At 42.5% G+C, this 26,880-nt stretch overlaps 1 protein-coding gene across 3 annotated transcripts in view; it reads right to left on the reverse strand.

Moving 5' to 3' along the window:
* Nucleotides 1-4,831: 4,831 nt before the first annotated feature.
* The window catches only part of spire1a (spire-type actin nucleation factor 1a), an 82,058-nt gene continuing 60,009 nt past the window's right edge, over nucleotides 4,832-26,880 (reverse strand). The window contains exons 9-18 of one of the 3 annotated variants that reach the window (XM_063185371.1): nucleotides 24,470-24,517; nucleotides 22,131-22,303; nucleotides 20,908-20,989; nucleotides 20,392-20,537; nucleotides 18,818-18,838; nucleotides 14,191-14,328; nucleotides 13,135-13,205; nucleotides 12,276-12,303; nucleotides 9,661-9,815; nucleotides 4,832-7,946 (exon numbers count right to left, since the gene is read on the reverse strand). In XM_063185371.1, coding sequence (XP_063041441.1) covers nucleotides 7,679-7,946; nucleotides 9,661-9,815; nucleotides 12,276-12,303; nucleotides 13,135-13,205; nucleotides 14,191-14,328; nucleotides 18,818-18,838; nucleotides 20,392-20,537; nucleotides 20,908-20,989; nucleotides 22,131-22,303; nucleotides 24,470-24,517 — 1,130 coding nt within the window. In that variant the 3' untranslated portion in view covers nucleotides 4,832-7,678. The remainder of the gene's footprint in view (nucleotides 7,947-9,660; nucleotides 9,816-12,275; nucleotides 12,304-13,134; nucleotides 13,206-14,190; nucleotides 14,329-18,817; nucleotides 18,839-20,391; nucleotides 20,538-20,907; nucleotides 20,990-22,130; nucleotides 22,304-24,469; nucleotides 24,518-26,880) is intronic. The other 2 variants (XM_063185373.1, XM_063185372.1) reach the window with 2 other exon arrangements.

Below are 26,880 nucleotides of genomic sequence, written 5' to 3' on the forward strand. Positions count from 1 at the left end.
TACAAAGCCCCACACACACACACACACACACACACACACACACACACACACACACACACACACACACACACACACACACACACACACACACACACACACACACAGAGGGTGAGAGTAATGGATTTTCTCCCCAGGCGTGCATCCCAACAGGTGGTGGTGGTGGTGCGAGCCAGTGAAATGGATCAATACTTTCAATTTGCCCAGTGATATCCAGCTGTAAGGGCCTAACCACATGCTTCACACACTGACATCATCAACTGCTATTCACGTATTCCCAACCAAATAAATGTTGATGCATATAGCACAGGTTTATTTTCCATAACTCTTTCCATAACTAATTTAACAAACGTGAGATCATTTCTCTAAGCAAATGTGTCTTTAATTTGACTTCTAAGATAGTGGAAAAAATGAACCGATATCCATTTTAAAGATCCTAGCTTTAGTTCGCTTTGCAATAAATCTATTTGGTACATGTGTGATATGATGTGCAAAACCAGATATGAGCATTTAAAATGCATGTTGTACTTTGGAGGGCTGGTGTCTCAGCAACACAGCTCTACTCTGCCCTCTTGTGGACTAAACACAACCGATCAAGTCAAGTCAGATTTTTCTTGTCAGTTTCTAATCTATTGTCATTGTCACCATAGAAGAAAGTGACTCCCCTCGCGACCATGCCGTATTATGCCCTGATGACATAAGTAAGCCATCCTATCACTAAAGTCTCCTTGGTAAAAACCAAGGAGACTTAAGATAGGAGGGTTTACTGACGTCATAACAGTGTAGTATGGCTTGCCCACAATGGGAGTCACATTTCTTCTACTGTCATTAGCCTGCTGGAGGCATGGTAAAGTGCAATGCCACTAGAACTACCACCAGGGATGGAGTGCGGAAGCGAAACAGTCATGGGACACTGTGAATGTTTGTCAGCTGTCCTTAATTAGCCCCCGCAATTACTGCTGACCAAAGAGACTTGAGACAAGAGGGCTTACTCACGTCATAACAGCGTAGTACGAAATGATGGCGAGGGGAGTACGGAAATTGTATTCTTCTTCTATGGTCAGTATTGGAAGCATCAGGGAAGCATGCAATGACACTTCCGCGAGGGTCGGAGTGTGGAACAGGTCATAGGACAGCGTGAATGTTTGTCAGCTGTCCTTCATTACCCCCAGCAATTACTGCTGAACAACAGCTGCAGTTAATTTGGCCACAAATTATCCATCATGGTGTCGCCCCCACTGACCATGCGCAAGGGAGTAAGGAAATGTTATCCATCGCACCCACTGACCAATGACCATGCGCAAGGGAGTTAATTTTCCATCCACTCGTGTCCTCAGGCAACGCCCCCGTACTACACCGTGGCCAATGCATTTCCCCCGAGAGATTGTTCTTCTGTTGAGTTTCTTTGCTGCTGACCAAGAGCTGCAGTTAATCTGGCCACAAACTGAACACTGAGTTTCCGGATTTTTTGGAGTCACAATTTTTTATCTGTCATGGCGTCGCACCCACTGACCATGGGCACCGTGCCTTTAAGCTACACCCTCGTAGTACGAGGATGACATTTTTCAGGAATTCCCGTGGGTCCCGCGTGTCCTGCGGGATTCCCGCGGGATGGGAGTCAAAATTTTAAAGATGAACAGAAGCGGGCAGGAGCGGGAATAAAGATGAAAGGGAGCGGGCAGGAGCGGGAATAAAAATGAATGAGAGCGGAAATGCTTGCTTATTTTTTCATAAAAAAAACTATAAAACGGGAGTGGGATTGATTTTGAGTGGGAGTGGGCAGGATTGGGAGACATTCTTTTCAGAACGGGATGGGATTTGTTTCTTTTACTCCACTCCGGGACGGGACGGGATGGGATTTTTTTTCTGGGACCGGGATGGGACGGGAGTGAAAATCCACTCCCGTGTCATGCTCTGCCTCGTACTACACCGTGGCCAGTGCATTTTCCATCCAGTGATCCAATCTATGTTCTTTGGTAAAAACCCAGCCACATAAACATGTTTTTTTTGTTTAGAAACACAGTGTTGTGAGGAGGGGCAAGACACTGGCAGCCTACCATGTGAGCTAATTTTTTAACCAACAGCGGTTTCCAATAATCAGAGGTTGAGTTGTGCACAGCCAGGGTCGCGCAGCCAAGGGAAAACAAAAATTGAGAACCCATGTATTTTCTCCTATCAATTCAGTTCACCAGCCGATCCTAATTACCACACCCCTCCAGCCAGGTTGATGAGCTAATTGGTGAAATCACCTGTATTAGCAGCACAGGCAGAAGCAAGTATACTGTATGATAACTGTACGGATAATTGTACAGGCCTACCGGGCCAGGGGCCCAAGAGCCAAGGGAGCCCTGAAGTATAAGCCTCTGCACTACAAAGAAGACTCCATTATTGGTTATATTTATGTCCTGAGATTTTGTACACCACTAAAAGTGGAATTTTAACACAATGTTTAAAATGGAAAGGAAATGGAAATATTTATTATTTTTATATAACTCCCCTGGTTTGCTTTGGTTCTTTGTTTTTTTTTTTTTTCTTTGTGTGTACAATACTTCTGCTTTAAGAAAAAATAAATATCAATAAACATTTAAATTACAAAAAAAAATCACTTTTGACTACTGTATTTTCAGGACAAACCCTGAACCACCACCAACAAAGGCCCTCTAACATCTTCGCTAACCCCTCAAAACGTCTGGAACCTTGTGACTCCATGGAGGAGTGCAGGGCCCCAGAAGAAATATCTGGCAGGACTTTTACTTTCTCAATCCAGTTTGTCTGTCCTTACCCTAAAAAAAATACTGATAGGGGCCTCAAATCTTGCTAACACGCAAAAAAGCTCCTGTATGTATGCATGTACTTTATATACTGTAGCTTCTCTCACAATAGTTCAGACCTGATGAAACATGAAAAATGTGCATGTGTAGGCCTATTGCTGATGTATCTTTTCAGATGGTCACATCTGCAAAGATTCCGTAGGAAATCCATGCAAGTCATGGTGCTGGTTACACGTACACCAGTACTTTTCAATGCAGATACTTTATTATCCGTGCACGTGTAAAAATGACGTGGATAAAAATAAACTCCATTCCATTGCGTTATAGGCTCTAAATTGAATATTTTAAAAATCGTTTTGAAATGCACATTCTAAAACTCTGTTTACGTGTTAATGAGAGGCCAAAGCCATTCGTTTTTAAAAATATCCATATACATAACCTCCACCTTAGTATATGAGGCCCCAGGGGTGTGTTTATGCTGGGTGGTGCTGTAGGCGTATTCATTGATGCTAAATGAACCACATTCATATACAGTACATGGGTTTCATGTTTGTAAACCCTAGCTGCGCACTGTTCAACCTCTGATTGTTGGAAACCACTGTCGGTCAAAAAATGAGCTCACATGGTTGGCTGCCAGTATCTTGCCCCTCCTCACAACATCAATTGTTTGTAAACGAAAACACCTATACATAGTAGATACTTTTCTACACCTTTGAGCACTTCACACTTCACAGAAGTCACACATTCACCCATTCACACAATGGTAGAGGCTGCTATCACACTGCCACCAGGAGCAATTTGGGATTTAGTATCTTGATAAACAGACAAGTGATGTGGTCAGGCAGAGGCAGAGAGAGAGAGAGAGAGAGAGAGAGAGAGAGAGAGAGAGAGAGAGAGAGAGAGAGAGAGAGAGTGTCTTAAAAAGACTATGAAGTCCTTAATGTTTATAGCGACTGGGTCAATGCCATATAATTTTACAGCCATTGCAGGGCTAGCCAGGCGGTTGCTTGCTTTGAGGAGCACAGAAAGGAGAAGTACTGCTGATGGGCTCCAGATTAAATCTAATTGTTAAATACATTTTATTGAAATCATTGAAACTTTAGAACAGGTGATTAAAAATGTTTACAAATTGGTGATGATACTTTTTAATATCAATTCAGGAATTGAGTCCTATTCACCAAAGAGATAAATTGAGACCTATTAAAAAAAAAGAAGAAAAACATTAACATCACTTAAGGCACACAAAACAGTCTTGCCCCATTTTTTAATTACAAGCGCTGCAGTGGGTCAATTTAGACACTAGGTGGCAAGCTTTCCTCACCCACGGTTCTTCCTTGGAACTACAGACAAGCACCTCTCTCCTGTAAATACAGTCAGCCAGGGGCGGCGCTATAGGGGGGGCGAGCAGGGCACTTGCCCCTGGGCCCAGGGCCCTCCTGTATTGGTGGTGGGGGCCCTACTGTGAGCTTGGCAAGCTGTATAGGGGGCCCTACAAGTGTCTTGCCCTGGGGCCCCGTGTGCTATTGTTCCGCCACTGCAGTCAGTTAACTCTGAACATTATTTACATTTGAGTATATCAACATAAGAATATCAATGCATCATCATGCAATACTGATGATTAATAACACAAATCCCAATCCAGTGTTACAGTGCTCAATGCCCAGTGTAAATGACTCGGCCTACACCCACTTTGAAAACTAACATTTTCAACAATAGGCTATACAGACACAGTATGCTAAGTATAAGTGTATAGGCTACAGCATCTGTTGAACCTACAACACCAAAGTAAGATTAATGACTTAACTTGTGTTACATAGCCTATTTTTCAGTTATATTGCTACCCAATGTGAAGTAACCAATTTATACAACAGGGTCAGTTCAATTCAGTAAGGTGTAAGGTAGGCTAATCGCTGATGCCATGATGCAGAAAAGTTTGCAGAGTGCCTAAAGTGTAGTGACCATTTCAATGCTGAATTCTTCACTTCCAATATCAAGCTTGAGTAGAACACGAACTAAATTAACTCAGCAAATTATATTAAAAAAAGAGAACAGACACAAACATATTTCAAATTTAATCACTACTCAATATTTTATTGTATTTTTCCCAATTTAAAAAAGGAGGGGGGGAAATGACAGCCACATTGTTTCATCATGCACATGAATTACTCGTTACAAGTCAATGTGAATTTTCAAACATTTTCAACCTCATTCTAGCGCTCACTTGATGAGAAATTACAATTTACAGGCAATATATTTTTTAAAAGAAATGGTTTAATTTGGACCTTAAAATGTAAAACGCTTCAGCGTTTGCCCACTGTGGTTTGAGCAAAGCCTTTTTTACCCTGTGAGAATAGAGAGGAGTCGAGCAGAAGGGGTGGGTGGGGGGCGGATAACTAAATTTGAATCCATTTCATGGCACTGTTTACCAGGTTGACCTCAAAATATACATTTTAAAAAAAGAAAAACTATATGACAATATATAATATATTTTTTTAAAAAGTTGACATAATGCATGTTCCTGGAAGTGCTGTATGATTCTTCAGTCAGAAGTGCATTAATGGTAACAAAATAAAAGTCAATTATGGTCATGAACATTGACACAAATCATTTCGATAATACACTTCATTATTACTATAGTAATTCAAAATGTCATGTTAGATGATCAGATCAATATCAAGTGATCGTGATCTCCAGTGTCTTAAAAGACATGAAGGATGAACCCCTAAAAAAAAGTCCACTTTTATAACTTAAGTAAGTGCTATGTACAAAACAGCCCCCAGAACCAATACCATTCATTATGTGAAGAGAACATTTGGCACCAGGATAAGAAACCAGTAAAAGACAAAAACGTGTCAAAGAACCGACAGAAAACCTGTCTTTAAAAAAAAAGATAACATGAACTTGTCATCATCTTAAATGACACTCCTTTAAAAAAACAAAACAAAAAAACAAAAACGATATAATATACACACATCTGGATGACGTCATAATAACAATTCAGCTACTGAAATCTGTGATGAACGTGCATCCTTAAAACATTTTTCTGAAATAACACAATAAATCAAGCAGCAATAATCAAAATAAGACAGATTTTGTTTTTTCGAGTAGTATTTGGTCATACATGAACATTTGTGGGAGGAGAATGAGGTTAGGCGTCATGGAGCCGGAATACCTGACCGGCCTGACTATTCGGTCTTACTGAGCATATGCTCCAATATGCCAACCTCCCTGGAGAGGGGGGGAAAGGAGAGGAGCGGAGATGAAGAGGCGGTGTAACTTAGAGTCTTGTCTGTACAGTTTAAGGTCCTGACCAGAGTTATGTACACTCACGCACACACACTACTAGTTACCATCAAAATGGTCCCTGTTGTCAAAACAAAATGAACAGATGCATACATACATTCTCAGGCATAGTGCAGATTAAAGTCACTCCATCACCTACACAATCTTTCTCCTTATTTTCCTCCTCACTGCCCATTTCCACTTTAAAACTGCAAAAAAAACCTCCCGATTTACCATCATACTCTCATAACTTTAGAAAAAACATCCTATTTCATCACCATCCTCTCTCTCCTTTAGAAAAAACCTCCCTCTTTTAACCACCCACCATCCCTTCCAGTCATTCTTTTACAAACAAACACCCCAAATTCATCAGTTCATATCATTCATGTCAGTCAGTGTTGCCTGGCACCTCCACCCCTCATGCATGGATGGAAGCGGTGCGCTGGGCATGGGCTGGTTTTTTAAGGGACGTTTGGGGAAGAGCAACGCAATCCTCCTCATCATCATCAAGCTTTGGCCTCTTTCCAAACCAGAATTTACCTGAGACAGAGTACAAGGGAACAGGACGGGGCTAGAGACTGGACACAGTAGGGACAACCGTAGGAGGGGGACACACAGTACAGGGGACGTGACAGGGCAGGGAGCCGGGTAAACAAAGTAGGGGAAAAGGTAATGGGGACAAAGTGGGGGACAGGACGTTAGGGTTTAGGATAAGGGTAGGGATGAGGTAGGGGGATAGTATGGGGCTAGGGACAAGGCTAGGGGACTAGAGTAGTAGGAGACACGAGTAGAGGGGGGGTCAGGACAGGGATAAGAGTAGGGAGAAAGTTGGGGACAGGACGAAGTTAGAGGACAGCGGTAGAGGGGACAACGTACAAGGGGACTGAACAGAGTAGGAACAAGGGAAGAAACAAAGTATAGAGGACAGGACGGGTCAAGGATAGAAGGGTAGAAGTAGGGAGTGGGATGGGGATAGGGGTGGGAGAAATGAGGGCCCATGCTCAAAACAACTGGGGCATCTCATCAAAAATACAGGCTCGTCCACCCGAACAGGCCCTGGCACTTGGATCTATAACCTTTTGAAGAAAGAGAGAGGGGGGCAATGGGAGAAAGGCGTAAAGGGATGTGTGGTAGAGCAGGGCTTGGTTTAGGATCGTGGAACTATTTACAAAAGTAACAGACAAGGACGTTTTTTTTCTGTCTTTCTCGACGTGGTCGGCCATTTTCCCCATCATCGTTACTTCCTGAGCAAGCAACCTCTGTCCACGCCTTTCGAAACGCAACATTCCATGGCCATCGCGGTGGCGGTAAACACCAGCAGGAGCATGTGTACGCTGGAGCATTCGTTGCCGTGGGTGACGCAAACAGGAAATAGAAAGTAGAAAGTAGGAGAGCAGGCTTGAAGACTTGAAACATCGATCCTGAGGAAGCGATCCAGTCCAGCCCCCCACCACCCAGAATAATACATACAGTGGGTTAAGTCTACATTGGCCACCAGTGTGTGTTGCTGTCGTAACTTGCATGTGTGTACTGTATGCGTGCGTGTACTGTATGTGTGTGTGTGTGTCTGTCCAGGAAGCGTTAAAGCGAGGCAGTGTCAGCGGGGAGGAAGGCTTCTCTCTCTCCCGTCACACCTCGTTGATAGTCCGCTCGGTGGGCCGGAAGTCGTCGCCCCCTTTAGGTGAGGAGGCCAGGTAGAAGGACTGGGTCTTGCGCTTCAGGCGGGCGCGCTTGGTGGCCAGCGACAGGCTGCGCTTGCTGGAGGAGATGATGTCGTGGATGAACTTCTTGCAGTCGATGCAGACGTCCATGGTGGCCCAGTCCTCCGTCAGCTGCTTGGGCAGCTCCATCTCGTCCTTGTCCTTGGACGAGGAGGTCGAGTCCCCACGCTTCAGCCTGCAACAGTGGTGGAACGCGCAATGGGTTAAAATGAGTATCTACAATGGGGAAATATAGAATTTGAAATATAGAATATATCACAATGACATGGAAAACAATGGATTAGAACAGTGATTCCCAACCAGGGGTACGTGTACCACTAGGGGTACACGAACACACTGCAGGGGGTACGTGGAAAAATTAAGAAAATGTATGGAGCATAGTGACATAGGGATAAAGAGCATGGGTGAGGGGGTACTCATGGAATGAAAAAAGGATTAGGGGGTAAGCAAGACAAAAAAGGTTGAGAAACACAGGATTAGAACATAGATATAGGAAAAGGTTAGACTAGAAACTATAAAATAGATTAGAATGGATTGAATAGAATGCATTTGAATGGAGGGGGTTAGAAGCGATATTCAATTACTTGTTTGATGCCATATTATTACTACTATTGCTTTTAGTTCCTTTTGCAATTAATGCCATCGTTGATTGTTATTGCATTACATTACATTATATTCCATTTACCTACCGCTTTTATCCAAAGCCACTTACAGATTTTTTTTAAGTACAGGGTATGGGTTACAGTCCCTGAAGCAGTATGGGGTTAGGTGCCTTGCTCAAGGGCACCTCAGCCATGGAGTGAGGTAGGAAATGGGACTGGAATGATCTAAAGCTCATCTCCTTAAAGGAACACACCACCCATTTTTGATTTTCACATATTTGCAGTATTTCCAAGCATTATTCATGAATGTGCGTATCATTTTCTTCTCAGTGTTTTCAGTACTTAGATTTATTGGATCAGAATTATTAGCATAGCTTAGCATAATCACTGGAAGTAAATGGGAACATTACCATCAACCCACAAGTGATCACAGGACGGGATTAAAATTAGTTGTTTTGCACTTTGGTGAATTTACCATTCATTTTAAAGTAATTGAGATACGTTGTTTGTTCCCATAGACTTGCATGCTACGCTTAATTTGGCTATACTGTTAAACTAAGCAATGAAACCACAAAAAAATAAAAACATAAATAATGCTTGGAAATACTGCAAATATGTGAAAATCAGAAAAAAATAGTGGACTATTCCCTTTAACCATTAGGCCACAGTGGCCCAATTACTTATCAACAATATAACCATTACTTTTTATTTTACCGGTCTTACATGCAGAAGAAAAATATCTGCACAATTAAATATTTTTTTCTACTTTAAGAATAATAAAAAGGATTTAAAAGGATAGTTTGGTCAATTTCAACATGCAGTTGTATTGCTCACGCTACCCTTGACTTGTCAGTACCTGGTGATGCCACATTTTTCGGCTCAGCCCTTTCCGAGATATGAGCAATTCTAATGGGGGCAGCGTTTGTTTACATTTTTAAAAAATGAAACATAGGCCAACTCCAAATATTTTCCCAAAGGGTACTGCTGTTTGCTAGTTGTCTGCTGATGTTTTATAACCTTTTGGATGTTTTTGGGAATAAATAAAAATGTTTTTTTGAAATGTAAACAAAGAGCTGCCCCCATTACAAAGACCAGGATCTCGGAAACGGCTGAAGAAGAAGAAAAAAAAATCTCAGGCACTGACAAGTCCAGGGTAGGGTGACTGCATGTTGAAATTGACCAAACTGTCCCTTTAAGTGTGCAGACATGTTTCTCTAACAGTATTCGTTTTTGTTTTGCACCTTTTAATGACGAGTGCGGTGCAATTTGTTTCAATACGGTTCTTACCTGCGGAAGCTGCTGCCCCTGCGGCTGGTCTTCTGTGGCTGGGTAGGTTGTGGCGCCGCTGCTGCCGCTGCGCCCTCCTCTGAGGCCTTGGGCAAGGCTGGCGAGCCCAGGGAGTAGATGGGCAGGGTGGCATAGGGCTTGGACGGCAGCCGCATCTGAAGTACAATGGAGGGAGGGGAATGACTTTGTTAAACTGTGGCGTGATGATGGCGGAGGTTTAGAAATCGAGAGGTTTAAAATATGAAACTTTAGTCGTTTATTTTCTAAATGTACCGTATGCTGCCCATTTACACATGTGATGTCATGAATATTTACTGCGTAATAAGCTAATATTTACTGATCTGACCAAGGAAAGGTACGTTTTGCGGCCAGTTTTACCATGACTGACAGTGTTTCCCCCAGAAAATTGGTTAGTCAAGGTGGTGAGACTTCGAGTCTGTCCCTGGGGGGCGGCGTGGCGGGGGGGGGGGGGGGGGGGTGGGTGTAGGGGGGGCGCCACTCGCGATGTCACGCGGGGGGAGGTGTTGGCGGGGTTTGATGTCACGCACGGCACGAATACTGTTTCGGGGGTTTTATTTAATTATATATATAATATAATTAAAATTCACAATAACAGTGTAAATACAGCGTTTAGATGAGCAGCTGCAATTCTTGGGTTGCAGTTGACGTCATAGTGCTGCCCCTGGTGGCGATCTACAACTGCTGGTGGACAACCCTCGCTTGGAGCTGAGTGCCTGCCAGAATACGAGTGCCCTCATTGAAACCAATGGAAACCAATGACCAATTTTTCAGACATTTGTTACCCATTTTTGCAGATAAATCCGACACAATTTAAGATGGCAAGCCTATCAATAAAGAATCTACATTCCTTCTGGAAGTATTACAAAGAACTGGTTACAATTTCAGTATTATTTCCATAAAAGAATCGAAGAATTGTCATAACAAATGTTACAGTTTCATTCAAATAGCTCATATTAAGTGGAGGACGAGTAATGTTTCAGAAGCATATTTTAGTTCATAAATTATGTAATTCATTCTGCAAAAATGTGTATAATTTTCTCTCAAAAAATGTCATTGGTTTCAATGAGGGCACTCGTGTTCTGGCAGGCACTCACTTTTCGGCACGACAGAGCCATTGAAACCCATTCAAAAGTACATTTTTTCGATGTTCGACAGAATATTTTTAATTAGACCTTAAGACACACCATGGGTCTTGTTTAAAAGCTGAGAACCCCAGCTTTCCATACCTGAAAACGGTATTTTCCTAGCATCTACCAATCCGAAGGTAGCCTACTTTAAGTCCAGGGTTACTTTTCTAAAGACAGCGTTTTGTTTCCTTGGAAACGGACGCAGTTTGCGTGATGTGCTATTTACGCCGCGAACCTTAAACGGTGGTCAACACTGTGTTTTCCCCTTCCAAAATGCCTCAATTCACAATCGCCAAGTATCTCTCCCTACATGCCGGGTCCAACCGCTTGCAGTAGTCGCTCATGTCCATGTTTACGTTGTCAAGGAGCTTCCTGTCCACCATATGAGCTGAGTTACTGTATCATTGTGAGTAACACATAAACCGCGTCCGCTTCCAAGGAAACAAAAGCTATCTTTAGAAAAATAACCCCGCACTTAAAGTAGGCTACCTTCGGATTGGTAGATGCTAGGAAAATACCGTTTTCAGGTATGGAAAGCTGAGGTTCTCAGCTTTTAAACAAGACCCATGGTGTGTCTTAAAAATATTCTGTCGAACATCGAAAAAATGTACTTTTGAATGGGTTTCAATGGCTCCAAGCCAGGGTTGTCCACCATTTCAAATTCGCACGCTCCAGTGAAGGGGCATTCTGACGTAACTGCAACCCAAGAATTACAACTTACCTTCTCAGTTATTCCACCGACGATATGGCAACGTCTGGAATCTCTCGCTGAACCATTGAATTGAAAATTAAAATTGTTTCAAAATATGGCCTCGAGGATGGACACACATGGCGTAGTAATAAATCCGACCACTAGGTGTCACAATTTAGTCCAACCGATGTTGTCCTAGTGCCTGCGCTTGAACATGCATTACAAGTTTTTTTTTTTTTTTTTTTTGCCCTCGGACGCAATTTTTTTTTTTTTTTTTTTTGGGGAACGTAGCCAAGGCGGGGGTGGGGTTTAGTCAAGGCGGCCGCCTTGATAAGAAAGCGCTGGGGGAAAGCCTGACTGATAATGCAAAATGGAGAAGATGCACCTATTCATGCATGCACCGGTACTGTATGAGTTTGCTATTTCCAAGGGAACAGCAGCCAAACCTATCCAAATCCCCATCATCTAAAAAGAATGTTCTTTTTTCCATGAAGGCCATACCAGCAGTTCATGACTAGTGGCCTGTGGGTTGATGTGGTATAAGCTCCATCCTTCTCATGCCTTTTCATAACATCAATAACACGTGACCCGTCTCTGGTGGATAGTATGTGAAATATGCACACTATATATAGATCAAGTGTGTGAGACAACATGAAGCCATTACCACATTTGCATGTCGCCATGACTAATTATTAAGGCTGTCAAATTGACAAAAGTGGGCAGGGTAAGGCAGGCCACAGCAAGGTAATGGTTATGAAATGTACAGTAAGGCTTACCTTCTTACAGCACTGGGAGCACACAGGCCTGTGGGTGAAGGAAGGTGGGGCAGGAGAAGGAGAACAATACAAACAAAAGCACAATTAGTCACGACGTTAACAAGTCACCTCTTTCTCCAGAAATATCTGAGCTACCTCTTCTGTGTGCTACCGTGAGAGAAACTCCACCTCGTTTTGTTTACTGACATCCAGCAGCAGTGGCTGCTTTTGTTCCAAGACATTTACCCTGCTGTCGTCTAGTCCTAGTCCTAAATACAGACTTAACTTGTAGGGACAACATTCTTAGAAACGGTCACTGCCAATGCATGCTTGCTGAGGGAGAGAGGGAGAGAGGGAGAGAGGGAGAGAGGGAGAGAGAGAGAGAGAGAGAGAGAGAGAGAGAGAGAGAGAGAGAGAGAGAGAGAGAGAGAGAGACAGAGACAGAGACAGAGACAGAGACAGAGAGACAGAGAGGCAGAGAGAGAGAGAGAGAGAGAGGGAGAGGGAGAGGGAGAGGGAGAGAGCGAGCTTCTGTGTGTGTAGCCTGCTAGTTGCTAACTTGTAAGACCAATATTCCTAGATATCTTGAATGTTTTTACAATTGCCCTGTTAGTCATCTTAAACTAAATATGTATACTATAAAGTTAAGGAGTTGCTTTGAATGCGTAGTACTGTCTTGTGTTGAGACTGCATTCACATAAAAGCATTGATGTCAACATTAAAGAAAGCAGTCCCACTCTCAGAAATGTTCAAACAAAACTTAGGTACAGGTAGATTTAACTCTCTATATTTGCCATATTTAACTGTTAGGTAGTGTGTGTAGAGCTGTGATTGTGAATATTGAACATGAACTGTGGGCAAGGAACCAGCAGCTGTTTACCTTTTGCAGAATTGGCAGTTGTAGGACCATGTGAAGAAGGAGAACTTCTTGGTGCGACAGGAGAAACACAGCTGTAGCAGGCAGAAAAGGATACAACACGCGTCATGACATATATAGTCAGTGCAGTGTAATAGGGGCGTAAATAAGAATCGATTTGAATCGACGCATCGATCCCACAGCCCATGATTCAATGAATCGATTCATCTACAAGAGAATCAATTATGCAATGTAGAGTAGAGTAGAGTAAAAAAAAAATGAAGCAATGATTTTAATCTAATCGAATTGAATCAATTCCTGGACCATTCTTAAGTATTGAAAATAATCAAATTGCTGGTCTAAGAAATCGATATCGAATCGAAATGAAGCCTGTGACAGTGTAATGTAGTGTTTAAGTTAATGTAATGTCCCTAGCTCATCTCGCCCCTCTTCTGGGTGTCGGAATGTAATATAATGTAATGTGTAATATAACAGGTTAACGTAATGTAATATAATGCAATGCGTAATTTAACTGTCATGTAATGGAGCCTAGCAGTCCTTGCCCTTCTTGAGGGTGTTGTAATGTAATACAATATAACAGGGTAGTGTAAAGTAATGTCATGCTGACGTTGGCCATCTTTTGCTGCATAATGTAACGTACTGCTATATTGTCATGTAATAAAAATGTGTAATAGAATGTAACATACTGCTGACCTTGCCCTTCTGTTGTGTGATGTAAAGTAACGGTATAAAGGAAAGTAAGATAACTGTATTATTAAGTAATGTGTAACACTTTATAATATTGCTAAGTCTTGTTAAGTATTAGTTATGCATTTGTTAAGCATTATTCAAACCTTAGATAACCCTTTGTAAAACATTTGTTAACCATTATCTTTTTATTATTTCCCATTACTTAATCATTAACATATACTGCTAATGGTTTTTGATACTGATACATGTGTGTGAGAGAGTCGGGGAAGGATTGGCAAATGATACAGAAACGATTCATCATTCGCCAATCCTTCTCCGAGTCTGTATTATAAAGTGTTACCATATAAGGTCATGTAATGTAATGCTGACCTTGCCCTTCTTGAGTGCGGTGTAGACGTCCTTGTACTGCTGGAACTTCTCCAGCTCCGCCTTGACCAGCACCTGCCTGATGTGCATGACCTCCTCCACAGTCAACGCCAGGCACTCCACCGGGTAGCAGAACTCCTCCTGAGAGAGAGAGAGAGAGACAGAGAGAGAGAGAGGAAGAAGAAGAAGAAGATAAAGAAAGAAAGAAAGAAAGAAAGAAAGAAAGAAAGAAAGAAAGAAAGAAAGAAAGAAAGAAAGAAAGAAAGAAAGAAAGAAAGAAAGAAAGAAAGAAAGAAAGAAAGAAAGAAAGAAAGAAAGACAGAGAAAGAAAGAAAGAAAGAAAGGAGTTAGTCACAAAATTAGTCACACCTGTGCAATCTTCCTTCCAATTAGCATGCTTTGTAGGTGGTGGACCACATCCCACATTGCTATAGCAACACTAAACAGACGGAGACAAACCCAGGTTCAGGGGAGGGCAGAGACCCTTCCAGCGAAACACATTAACATGACCAGTCATGCAAGATCTCTGCTTGCACAGTCTGTCCACATATAGTAACCACACCACCAATCCAATGGACATGAGTCATGCCTTACAAAAACGCACACCTGACAAAGTGGGCTTGGGATGAATTCAATGAATTAACAGCACATGAACATGGAATGCAGCAATTTACCTTGTCCACCTGTAAGAAATTGGCTGCTGCGTACAAGCAAGCTGTAGCAAGCTAGCATAGCAATAGCACATTTGCAATCTTTCCATTTCAAAATGAGCGTACAGTGGGTTGTTTCAACTATGCTAATGCTTACAGCGAGTGTTATATGCTTGCTTTTGCTCAGCAGCATTTGGCCTGGAGAAGGCGTCAGCGCTCCAGATAAGCTTTTAATTAAGTTTTTGGGAATCATACATAATGCAAACAAACAAATCAACAACCAAACCAATACATAATGCCAACATGAAACTACTTTAATGGGGTATCCTTGGCAAGCATGATAAAAAAACAACTGCTTGGCAATGTTTGCGGGTGACATTTCAATATGCATACTGCCGTTTTAATAGTGCCCAGATTATTCTGTAATATTTAACTACCAACAATCGAGTAAAAAACATGGTGGTTGCATAGAGGCTGTTAAAACGGCAGGCTTATTTTGTAAGGGCATAGCTGGCAAGCACATGGGTCATATAACCAAGACATTCTGACTGAGTTTGCTGAACGGACTTACGAAACATAAATGTACACAAATACAGAGTTGCACAAAGAAAACCTTCACGCCAGACACATAATTGCCAACAATCCATTGCATGCTTAAACAAAAAAGTTTTTAGATTTTTTTTTTTTTTAAGTAGGCCTACATTGAAATAAATTCAAAAAATGGTCCAATTGGCAATTATGGTTCATGGTTTTCTCCCACGTTAGTTTTCCCAAGTAAGCATTGACTTTTAACCACATGAGCAAGCAGGAGAGTTCTCGGTCCGACACCAACACAAACGCATACACACATACACATACAGCACCTCTCTCAACACACACACTAACATACCGCTCTGGAACCGCTGGGTACGTCCCCCTGACCACCAAACAAATAAAACAAACAAACAAAATGTGGGTGACATCAGTGAGCACAGATGTTAACATGCTGTGACACTAGCATGCCCATAACAGGTGTCTTGTCGTGGGTGGTTATCTCTCGTCCATGCCCATGAGCACTGGCGTGCACAGACATTTTGGGGGGCAGGTCCTGGGGTGGGGGTGGGGGGCATGTGGAACTGGCGGCTGACAAGCTTCAGTTATAATTATTTATTTATTTTAAATCACATGAACATTACACAGTAAGCTCAACCAAACATTTAAAAATATTTAAAATTATGAATATTATGTAGGAAAGTTAAAATAATTAGATTACCATGCCGAGAGCATAATTTACCGCATGGACTAAAAAGTGTAGAACTACTGTCGCTTTAACTGTGCGTCTCCCAGCGCAGCAGTTGAACATACTTGCAGTCATCAGGAAGCGATTCATTCAGATTCCTTACTTGGAAAACTCTGCATCTCCGGTCATTTTTCCTCCATTAGTACTGATTTTAATTAGTTCATGTGTGTTTTCAAACTGTTAAGACCACTATTAAAGCCCAACTATCATTGCAAGACATTGTCAAATCGTATTACACTGGTAGCCTATTGTGAGTGAAAACTGCTTCTTTGGGTCGGAGATTGTATCCGTGTAAGTAATAACTTTTCTGGAGGTGTTAAACACAATCCTGTTTACCGCCGCATAAGACATTACTGTGCACCCTGTTATTATTGCTGTGCAGAAGGCTATAAGTGGCAGATTTGCTGGAATTCACCCACAAACTTTTTTTTTCCTCCCTGGCCATGACCGCTGTTCTGTTCCATGCCGCCGTCTGTTACAAATGTGATTTGGCGCGTTGCATATTTCATCAGGAGGCCGACGTTTTCCCAAACATACCTACATGAATCCTCTCGCTGTTTCCCAAACATTCTACAGAACAGGTTAATCGTTAGACCTGGTGTTTGAGCAACTTCTGGACTCATTGGTTGTTACAATCATGTTACACTGTGTTAATTGTTGATATAACTTGGGCTACCTCTTCTGCGGTAGATTTGATAAATGCACAATTAGCAAAGTCTCATTATAAAAGTCAAGGCTCTATTTAGATCACTTCCAAAGTCACTCACAAGCAACTTTCAACATCTTAAATAGGCTATTGACTGTTACCTGGCTGGAGGGGAGAACGGTGGGGGCTGCCCGCCACACTGCCTGCGCAACGCGCTTTCGAATCTGTCAGTTCAAGCGCGCTCACGTTGACAAATGGAGGGATGTGTAGCGTTGGAGGGGGCATGAGGCATTATTATCACGCGATTTTAATTGACAGTCATGTCTAAATGATGATGGGAACATCGACTACAGCGTTAACCCTACATTTAAGGAATAAGATAATAAAAAATAAAAATAAAAAACGAACTTTCAAAAGGGCACTTTTGTCCGTTAAAGGCAACTTGGTGCTGCCCAAGCAACACCTCGTGTCTATCTGTGCACGCCTATGCCCATGAGTGTATCCAAATGAGTGTATGCTTGGTTTACTATTGTCTATGCCCATGATATGAGTGTATCTACTCATGAGTATACTGTATGCTGAGTGGCTGTATACTACAGACACTTACTTTTCCATTTTCTTACTGTTGTTGCATTTGTCACACTAGCTTCCACTTGCTACTATAGGTGTACTGTTTAACTAAATATATGTAGACTGCCTTGCACTTTCATGTTTGTCCTCTCTCAGTCAACGCATAGACTAGTGAGTATGTATGTTCAGTGCATGTGAAGAAAAAGTCAATAAACCTGGCTTGAGAGATTCAAGGTGATTAAGGGAGCGTTTGCATGCAATCGTTTGTATTTCGCATGCATGTAGGTCTACAAATATGCAAAATGGATGAACTTAAAATGTTTGCCGACTCCTCACAGTAGAGAAAATAATGGGTATTATATGGAACAGGCTAGGTGACAGACTGTGCGCTTCGTCCATGGTCCATTGTGGATAATGTGTTAACACAAACTACGAAATACTAGCCTGATAAACCAGACTAAATGTGGATGTCTAATTTAGTCTGGCCTCGATGCATAATACATCCGAATATTGTTGATGAGAACAACCTTCCCTCAAAACCCTGCCCGCTTTGATTCAAAACACATCTTTGCGTTGTAATTGGTTTGCCAGATTCATGGCATTCTGGCTTCATTGAATCATTATTGAAGGCCAGACCAACCAGTAGACAAAACATTTTGCCGTCCAGCGGGTGGCGCTGGTTCACCAGGCTAACGAAATACGGGACTTGCTCCATCTCTCATGCACATTGCATCTTACACCTCCACCAAATGGGAAAAAAATGTGTTAGTGTATCTTTAAACAAGTACATGAAAAGGAAAACCCAGTTATACAGAGCCCCAAACCAGGAGAACATGAGACCCAACCACAAATGGCGATGATCAGGATGCGATTTGACTGTAAACCAGAGGGAGGGGTGGGGGTGATGATTTTTAAACATCATCAGTAGAGTTGCATTATTCCCCATGAGGTCCCGACCACAGACGAAAATAATGGTAACACTTTAGTTTAGGGTTTGCATGCTAGCCACTAATATTATTCCTAACAACCTCTTTATTGTAAGTGATTTACATGTGTTCAGAAAAAAAAACAATTAGTCAATTATTTGCTAGGTTTGTATTCACAAATTGCTTGCTCTTTGCCATACAACCTTTTCAATAGAAATAGAACCTAACTAGTACCTCCTTGACTTTGCTTCACATGTTTTATGTAATGTAATTCAGCATATATTAGTGTAGTGGCCAACATGTGAACTGTACAATCAAGTGTTACCAAACTAATTCATTAGAGGTGGGGAGAAGTACATTAACCACAAAAGGGGCTAACTCCTAGCCTGGATCTCACGCAGACCCTTCGTGCTCCGTGCATCTTTGTTAAACTTCGTGCAACCATCGTGAGAACCAGGTAAGCCAACTCCACCCCACCCCACCCCCTCCAAATCGCAGCCTGGTGATGGAGATGACCTGATGGCCCATCATGAGGAGGGTAGAAGACATGGTCAGTTACCTTTGGAGATTCCGCGGGCAGCTGCAGAACGCAGAGCACATCATTATAGCACAGTGTTTCTCAAACCCCTTTAGGCTGAGGACAACCAACGAGGTCACTTTTTTAGGGACCGGTTTTCAACTGAACTGACGGGCAACCAGTTGCAACCAGCTTAAGTCACTGCATATTCATATGTAGACAAGTTGCTTTTATATACATGACAGTTCTGTCTTATTGCACTAAACAATATGCCTAGACCTATAATTATACATTATAAATATAGATATCTAGCTTGTCCAGGAAATATGAAATACATGTGTAGAAATCCTCGCTCAGACCACTTGAGACACCACTTTAAGAACTACTGTTTAAGCATGATGAAAATGCTTTGACTTTTCTCCTATACCACTGCATGCAGTGTGGTATTTTATACACCTGGGCCATATTCATACACTGAATAGCATTTTTTTTCCAGCTGTAATTAGACCTGTCTCTACCAAACTTAGCGCAGCAGGTGGTTGACATGAAAACCATTTTAGTCACATTCACACACTTCTTATCAGCAAATCAAATGAGGGATAATAACTAAATCTGTATGGGAAAAAAATAATTCCAGAATATCACAGTGATTATTATTACCGGTATTAGTTCACTCTAATTATTATAAGCACCAGTTGGAAACCATCCCTTTGACTCTGATTTAGATGAGTGGCCCACTTCCAAATCTCAGGCAAAACATTCTGGACACTTGGAGTCCTTTCATGTCTTAATAAGTGGCACAAGTCAACATTTTGACTATTTTGTGTGGTTACCATATTCCCTGTCCAGTTTAAGCCTCACCACAGATACATACATTTATGAACTGCCCTCAACATGCACTTCAGGGCTCAAACAATGGGCTATTGACAACTGGGTAATTCAGCTGACTGACTCTGACTCGACAGGCTAATTAAAGCCTATAGTGTTTCTAGTCATCCCAACATACACAACACCGCAGCCATAGGCATCTTTAAAATGCACCACCTGATCTCACACGATGGCATTCTCTGGATCAGTAACCATGTTGTAGACTAGTGAAATTTAAGACATTCTTAATAACACCAGATAACAATTGCTTGGGGTTCACACTTTCTGAGTTTTGGATTGAATTTAATTACACCAAATTCAGGTCAATCAAGAACATTCCAATTGGAGGGCTACTCATATCGTTTCTTCAAAGCAGCTTCGGAAATTGGCAGGCATTTTATTTTTGTTTGTTTTGCTTAACGCAAAAAACGGTGGAAACGTTGCATATTCAACAACAACATTGGCCTTCAAGCTCTTATTTTTGATATGCAACAACCTTATTGCAAGTCAAACATTTTAAAAATATGGTTAAGTTGTTGTTGTTGTTGTCGTTATTCCCAGCAAACACTGACCACAAAAAAAACAGCTCAAGTTAACCTCAAGAATATTCTCAGATTAATCTACATCAATATCAGGTAAGGACAACCTTACCCAGCACCAAGCACTCTGTTCTCTGATATATGAATACATATGCATACATTTATTATACTGTATATTGTTAACATACACACTGGGCAATGGGAACCTACCAAGGACTTGGAGCTCTGTCGGGTGGGGGGCACGAAGGGCTTAACGCTGGTAGGGGTCTCTTTCTCGATGGAGTGCCGCCGCTGGGGTGGCATGGGCCGCTTGTCTGGCTGGGGGGTGGAGGAGATGGGCAGGAACCTGGGGGGAGCTGGAGAGAGATCCAGATACACCACATTAGAGATGACATGAGGTATAGTAGGTAAACATGTGGATACTGGAACAGGCAAAGTCTATTTAAGGAGAGAGAGAGAGAGAGAGAGAGAGAGAGAGAGAGAGAGAGAGAGAGAGAGAGAGAGAGAGAGAGAGAGAGAGAGAGAGAGAGAGAGAGAGAGAGAGAGAGAGAGAGAGAGAGAGTGAGAGTGAGAGTGAGAGTGAGAGTGAGAGAGCGCACACAAGGCAGATGGAGAGAGCGAGACAGGGAGAAATAGTCATATAGAGAGCGCAACAGCATAACAAGATGAGGGAGAGTAAAAGAGTGAAAGAGTAAAAGAGTGAAAGACAGCCAGACAGCCTCTTACTCTTCCTGCCGCCTGGTGTGCTGGTCTCTGGGGAGGTGTCCTCCATCATGGAGGGGGACATGCTGGAACTGCTCGGCTCCTCCTGTGGGGCGGGAGGGAGCAGAACAACACATTACAACATGCATTCACACCACATTGCAGTAGAACACACATTCACACCACATTACAACACGCATTCACACCACATTACAACACGCATTCACACCACATTACAACACGCATTCACACCACATTACAACATGCATTCACACCACATTGCAGTAGAACACACATTCACACCACATTACAACACGCATTCACACCACATTACAACACGCATTCACACCACATTACAACACACACTCACACCACATTACAACACGCATTCACACCACATTACAACACACACTCACACCACATTACAACATGCATTCACACCACATTGCAGTAGAACACACATTCACACATTACAACACGCATTCACACCACATTACAACACGCATTCACACCACATTACAACACGCATTCACACCACATTACAACACGCATTCACACCACATTACAACACGCATTCACACCACATTAGAACATGCATTCACACCACACCACACTAGAACATGCATTCACAGTCACACCACATTAGAACATGCATTCACACCACACCACATTACAACATCCATCCACACCACATTACAACATGCATTCACACCACATTAGAACATGCATTCACACCACATTACAACATGCATTCACACCACACCACATTACAACATGCATTCACACCACACCACATTACAACATGCATTCACACCACATTACAACATGCATTCACAACACATTAGAACATGCATTCACACCACATTAGAACATGCATTCACACCACACTAGAACATGCATTCACACCACACTAGAACATGCATTCACACCACACTAGAACATGCATTCACACCACACTAGAACATGCATTCACATCACACCACATTAGAACATGCATCCACACCACATTAGAACATGCATCCACACCACATTAGAACTAGGGGTGTAAATAATGATCGTTTTGAATCGATGCATGGATCCTACTGTCCACGATTCAATTAATCAATTCATCCACAAGATAACTGATGAATCGTTATTAATCGATGAATCGTTTTTTGTTATTATTGCACTTGTGCACTTGCACTTGTTGTGAGACCATTTATTTCACTCATTCAGTGATAACAATACTGATCACACCACACACTCACGTCAGAGTCCGAGCTGTCCAGTTCTGCTAGCGTGGGGGCCTTGAGTAGTCTCTTCCTCTGCGCGAGCGGCTGCGACCCGCCCACTGCTCCAAGGCCAGTCATGCTGCCCGGCGTGCCATTGGACAGAGCCAGCGTGCTGACGGCCAACTTCCTGGGGGCGTCCGGGGTGTCACCTGCAGAACGTCACCAAAAAACGGCATCAGAACCACAATGGAATGGCCCACAAAGTCACACAAGTGGACACAAGCCCCCGCCAATAGTCTATAATATGGCAGCATCATAATAGAAATGATGTCTTGCTAAATGAAGTGTCCCATGCTTAAAGGGGTATGCCATTATTTTGGGGCTTTATACAGTTAAAATCGTTGGCTGGGTATTATAAAGGTGGTTAAGTGTCTTATTTTTCATGTTAAGCGTTGTCTTGCTGTAAGACAAGTTAAAAGAGGGAATATGTCGCTAAGCTAGTGAAAGTCAATGGATCCGTGTAGCATTGTTGCATGCTACATGGATCCATTGACTTTCACTAGCTTAGCGACATATTCCCTCTTTTAACTTGTCTTAAATCAAGACAACAGCTTACATGAAAAAATAAGACACTTTACCACCTTTATAATCCCCAGCCAACGATTTTAACTGTGTTAAGCCCCAAAATAGTGGCATACCCCTTTAAAAAAACTGCAATTGTGCAGATATAACAATAACATATACACAAGAAAACAATGAAGGTGTGCGAGGGGTTATGTCTACTGTAACCCCTGGCACAGAATCATATTAAAAAATGTCAGAACAAGACATCCTCACAGAGAAAACAGTCAAAGACATCTTACAATTTTTTTAAACATGAAAAGAAGGTCGACAGATCTCAGGGGTGAGTCCTGCCTCTTAGACCTCCAATATAAGGCATATAGACATGACTCAATATTATTCAAACCAGAAATGCAGAAAATTCACTTGTCCATAGAAAATGACTTTCCACTGCAGCAGATCCAAAGAAATCTTATAAAATTTAAACAAACTACAGCAGATTGGAAGGTTACATCGTTTTATAAACGGGAACACGAGTTCCATATTTAAGAGAGTACACACAAGGACTACGAAAAAGACAAATGCCATCTCAGGTCATGTCATTCAGACCAAGAAGGGAACGCTCAATTACAGAAATATGATAAGATTACCATCACAACCGCTCTTACGCAACCCAAAAACAGAACTATTCTAAGTGGCTATATTCGATTAAACCATTACAGGCCACAGTCGTCTCAGCATGACAGAGACTTCCCCCAAACCGATTCAGTAACGTGGTTCAATGCTGCCCAATGCTTTCATCCCATCAATCAGCCAAATAGACAAGAGGAAATTAAATGCTTAACGAGATGCATTATTTTCAACACTTCACACAGCATCAGATCCACCACACCCACATATTGACCCAGCAGCCGACCCCTTGTAAATAACATCACGTATAAATAACATGCTGTTTAGCTCACAATCCCCAAAGGGCCATTTCCGTTTTAGCCACTAAAGCAAAAATACAGCTAGAGACCTCTTCATCACCGTCTGAGGCCAAACGGCAGACACTGCAGACTCAGAGTCGAGTAAAAATAAACTGGCTGCATGTTAAATATTGATAGGAGCTAGTGTTACATAACAGCTCTAAATCTATACTAATCCTGCTTCAGAAAGGGGTGAAAATGCTGAGCTTAACCGTATACGCTTGGGCATGTACCCTTAGGGAAACAGCGAGTGGTCACAGTTATCGGATCACAGGTACGTAGGTACGTACGTACGTACAGACATACAGACATACATACAGTACGTAAACACACATAGAAAAAGCTTAGGCCTGGATGCACGCGCGCAAAACACAAACAATATAGGATGTTCGCATACACACACGCACACACCCAATATGGGATGCAAGCGCGCACACACACATACACGCACAGGCACGCACAATATGGGATGCAAGCGCACGCTTACACGCACGCACGCGCGCGCACGCACACACGCACCCGCACACACGCACCCGCACACACAGGCACACACACACGCACGAGCACGCACACGCACACAGACACACACACACACACACACCCAAAATGGGATGCAAGCACACGCACACGCACACGCACACACGCACACACACCCACCCAATATGGAACACACACACAAACACGCTCGTACACACGCACAAGCTCGTGCACACACATACACACGTGCACACGGTATTAAATCACTCATTCTGCACTTCTCAGCAGCATTCACGCTCTGTGGTTAGAGCAGGCATTGGTGGCCAAGGCAGCGAGTGAGCGGTGCAGTCTCTGCGCTGGATACTTTACCTGAGCTCCGGAACAAATCCTGTGGCGTGCTGATGCTTTTTCCAGCTCCTGCACAAGGGGACACACATCCTTTTCAAATACTGTACTAAACGGCACTGCACCACCCAGTCAGCCACTCAACACACACAAGGCAGAGCACACTACACTAGTCTGAAGTGCTATACTTCGTGAGGTCAGTAGAAAACCAATAAGTGTGGTGGACAGAAATGATACAATGGTGAGCATACTCGTGCAGTCTCAGAAGTGAAACAAACATATTACACATAATCCACTGGTGCCAGTATGTCAAATGAAATTAAAAAATGCACTGATTGATGCACGTTGAACTTCATAGTAGTTGTGAACCAAGTGCACGTCACAAAAAACAACAGCAAAGGCACACAGACACTAACACACACACACACGCACGCGCACGCACACGCACACGCACACGCACACGCACACGCACACGCACACGCACACGCACACGCACACGCACACGCACACGCACACGCACACGCACACGCACACACACACGCACACACACACACACACACACACCTCAGCCACATCGAGTGCCAGTTAGGTGGGGTGGTGAGTTAGCTTAGGGAAGAGTGGTGGCACGGCAGACAACAGAAAGGGAGAGAAGATGAGACTTTTTCTCTTTTGAAAACTAGACCAAGCTGCTAACTTCTGTCAAATAGCACTGTAGCTGTTACTTTATAGATATAAATTGTTTAAATCCTTTAGTCTACCCCACTACCCCATCCACCCTATGGGGTGTTCCTACCAGCAATCATCACTAGTGCTTTTTATGGTACACTATCCATTCTGATAGACTGCAGTAATTACCCAAGAAAAGCAATAAAAATTCTACTTATTCTTGTCCTCTGTTTAGATGAAAAATGTTATGGTACACCATCCATAATGATTGACTACAGTAATTACCCAAGAAAAAAAATCCAATTGTACATATTCTTGTCCTCTGTTTTAGATTAAAAAAAAATAAATCTTAATTGTCATTGTATCAGCATCTCATTATTGTGGCATATACTGGGCACCGTCTAGGCTACACTTCAGGAACTTCCAGGAATGAAAAGAAAGATTAAGTGAATGTCACTGAATGCCATTCCCCTTTACGTAATTTCATGCGGCAGCTGCATCGCATCATACAGTGCATCTCTGACCGGCGGATTACCCAGACTGATATTACTAATCCGTGTGTTCCTGTTTCAGTCACAGACTACTGGCATTGTTCCAGACACGAGGTAGCTAATCCCTATGGAATTGCCTGCGTTTGTGTAATAAATACTATCAGATCCATCCACAAGTCAACCCACCCATCTCTCCTAATGAATCACGTCCAGTTCTCATTCGGCACGAGAACAGGACAACAGGTCTTTGGGCAAAAATAATATTTTACTTTGCACTGCGAGTTGTTCTTTTCTATTTGTTGATGCATTTCAATTTGTGGAACAATCAATATGAAAGCTTCAGACAGACCTCTTCTAAAACAAGAGCAGTACAGGATTATTTCATTCTTACTCTATTCCTGCTCCATGATTGAATGTTTTGCGAAATAAAATAAAAAAAAAACCCAACTAAATGAATTGCAAACTCTTTGCTAGTGTATTTTCTAGCATTCCTTTTGTCATTCCTTCAACAAATGTTTTTATTTTAATTACAATTAACAGTTCAAGGACCAAAGTGTTAATAAATCCTCCAGTGATTATGTCCCCTTCCCTCCCTCTTCTCCTCTCTTCTTCTCTCTCTACAACAGTAGTCTGCTTCCAAGCCACAATTGGCAAAACACAGTTGTCATGGTAATGGCTCCCATGAAGGACCACAACAGTAAACAAGGAGCATTTCTCAGTGTTGTGAAGGGGAAGTGAGGGAGATTCCAACAACAATCAGCAGCACAACAACAAGACACCACAAGGAGGGACAAAACACACACACGCACTCACACAGGTGACGTGCCAAAGCCAGGCAAGGACGGTGCAACACAACCACAACAGGTGGGGTGGGGGGTTTATAGTTTTACCTGAAGAGTCAAAACTGAATGACATGCTAAGCGGTCGCATTACTGCAAGAAAGACAAGGTAGAGGGGATCGGTAATAGACACAGGTTGGAGAAGGGAATTATGTATTACAGGGCCAAGGTGGTAGAAGAGTTAGGGGGGGCGGGAGCAGAAGAACATAGGGAAAGGGGAAGAGGAGAATTAAGACAGTCAGTATTTTAGCAAAACAGAATTATTCAATGCCTTGCAGACCTGCATTGAACACACATTGAAGACCCAGCACACTTATGTAACCTGTGGCTTCATCATAAGTGGTGCTGACGTTACCGCCTGCAGTAGAGCTAGCATGTCACTCACACAGATTGCTTGGAGCGGTCACTCAACGCTCAAGCACCAAAAATAAAAAAAAAC

The sequence above is a fragment of the Engraulis encrasicolus genome, chromosome 20 (genome assembly GCF_034702125.1).
Source record: "Engraulis encrasicolus isolate BLACKSEA-1 chromosome 20, IST_EnEncr_1.0, whole genome shotgun sequence".
NCBI classification, from domain to species: domain Eukaryota; kingdom Metazoa; phylum Chordata; class Actinopteri; order Clupeiformes; family Engraulidae; genus Engraulis; species Engraulis encrasicolus.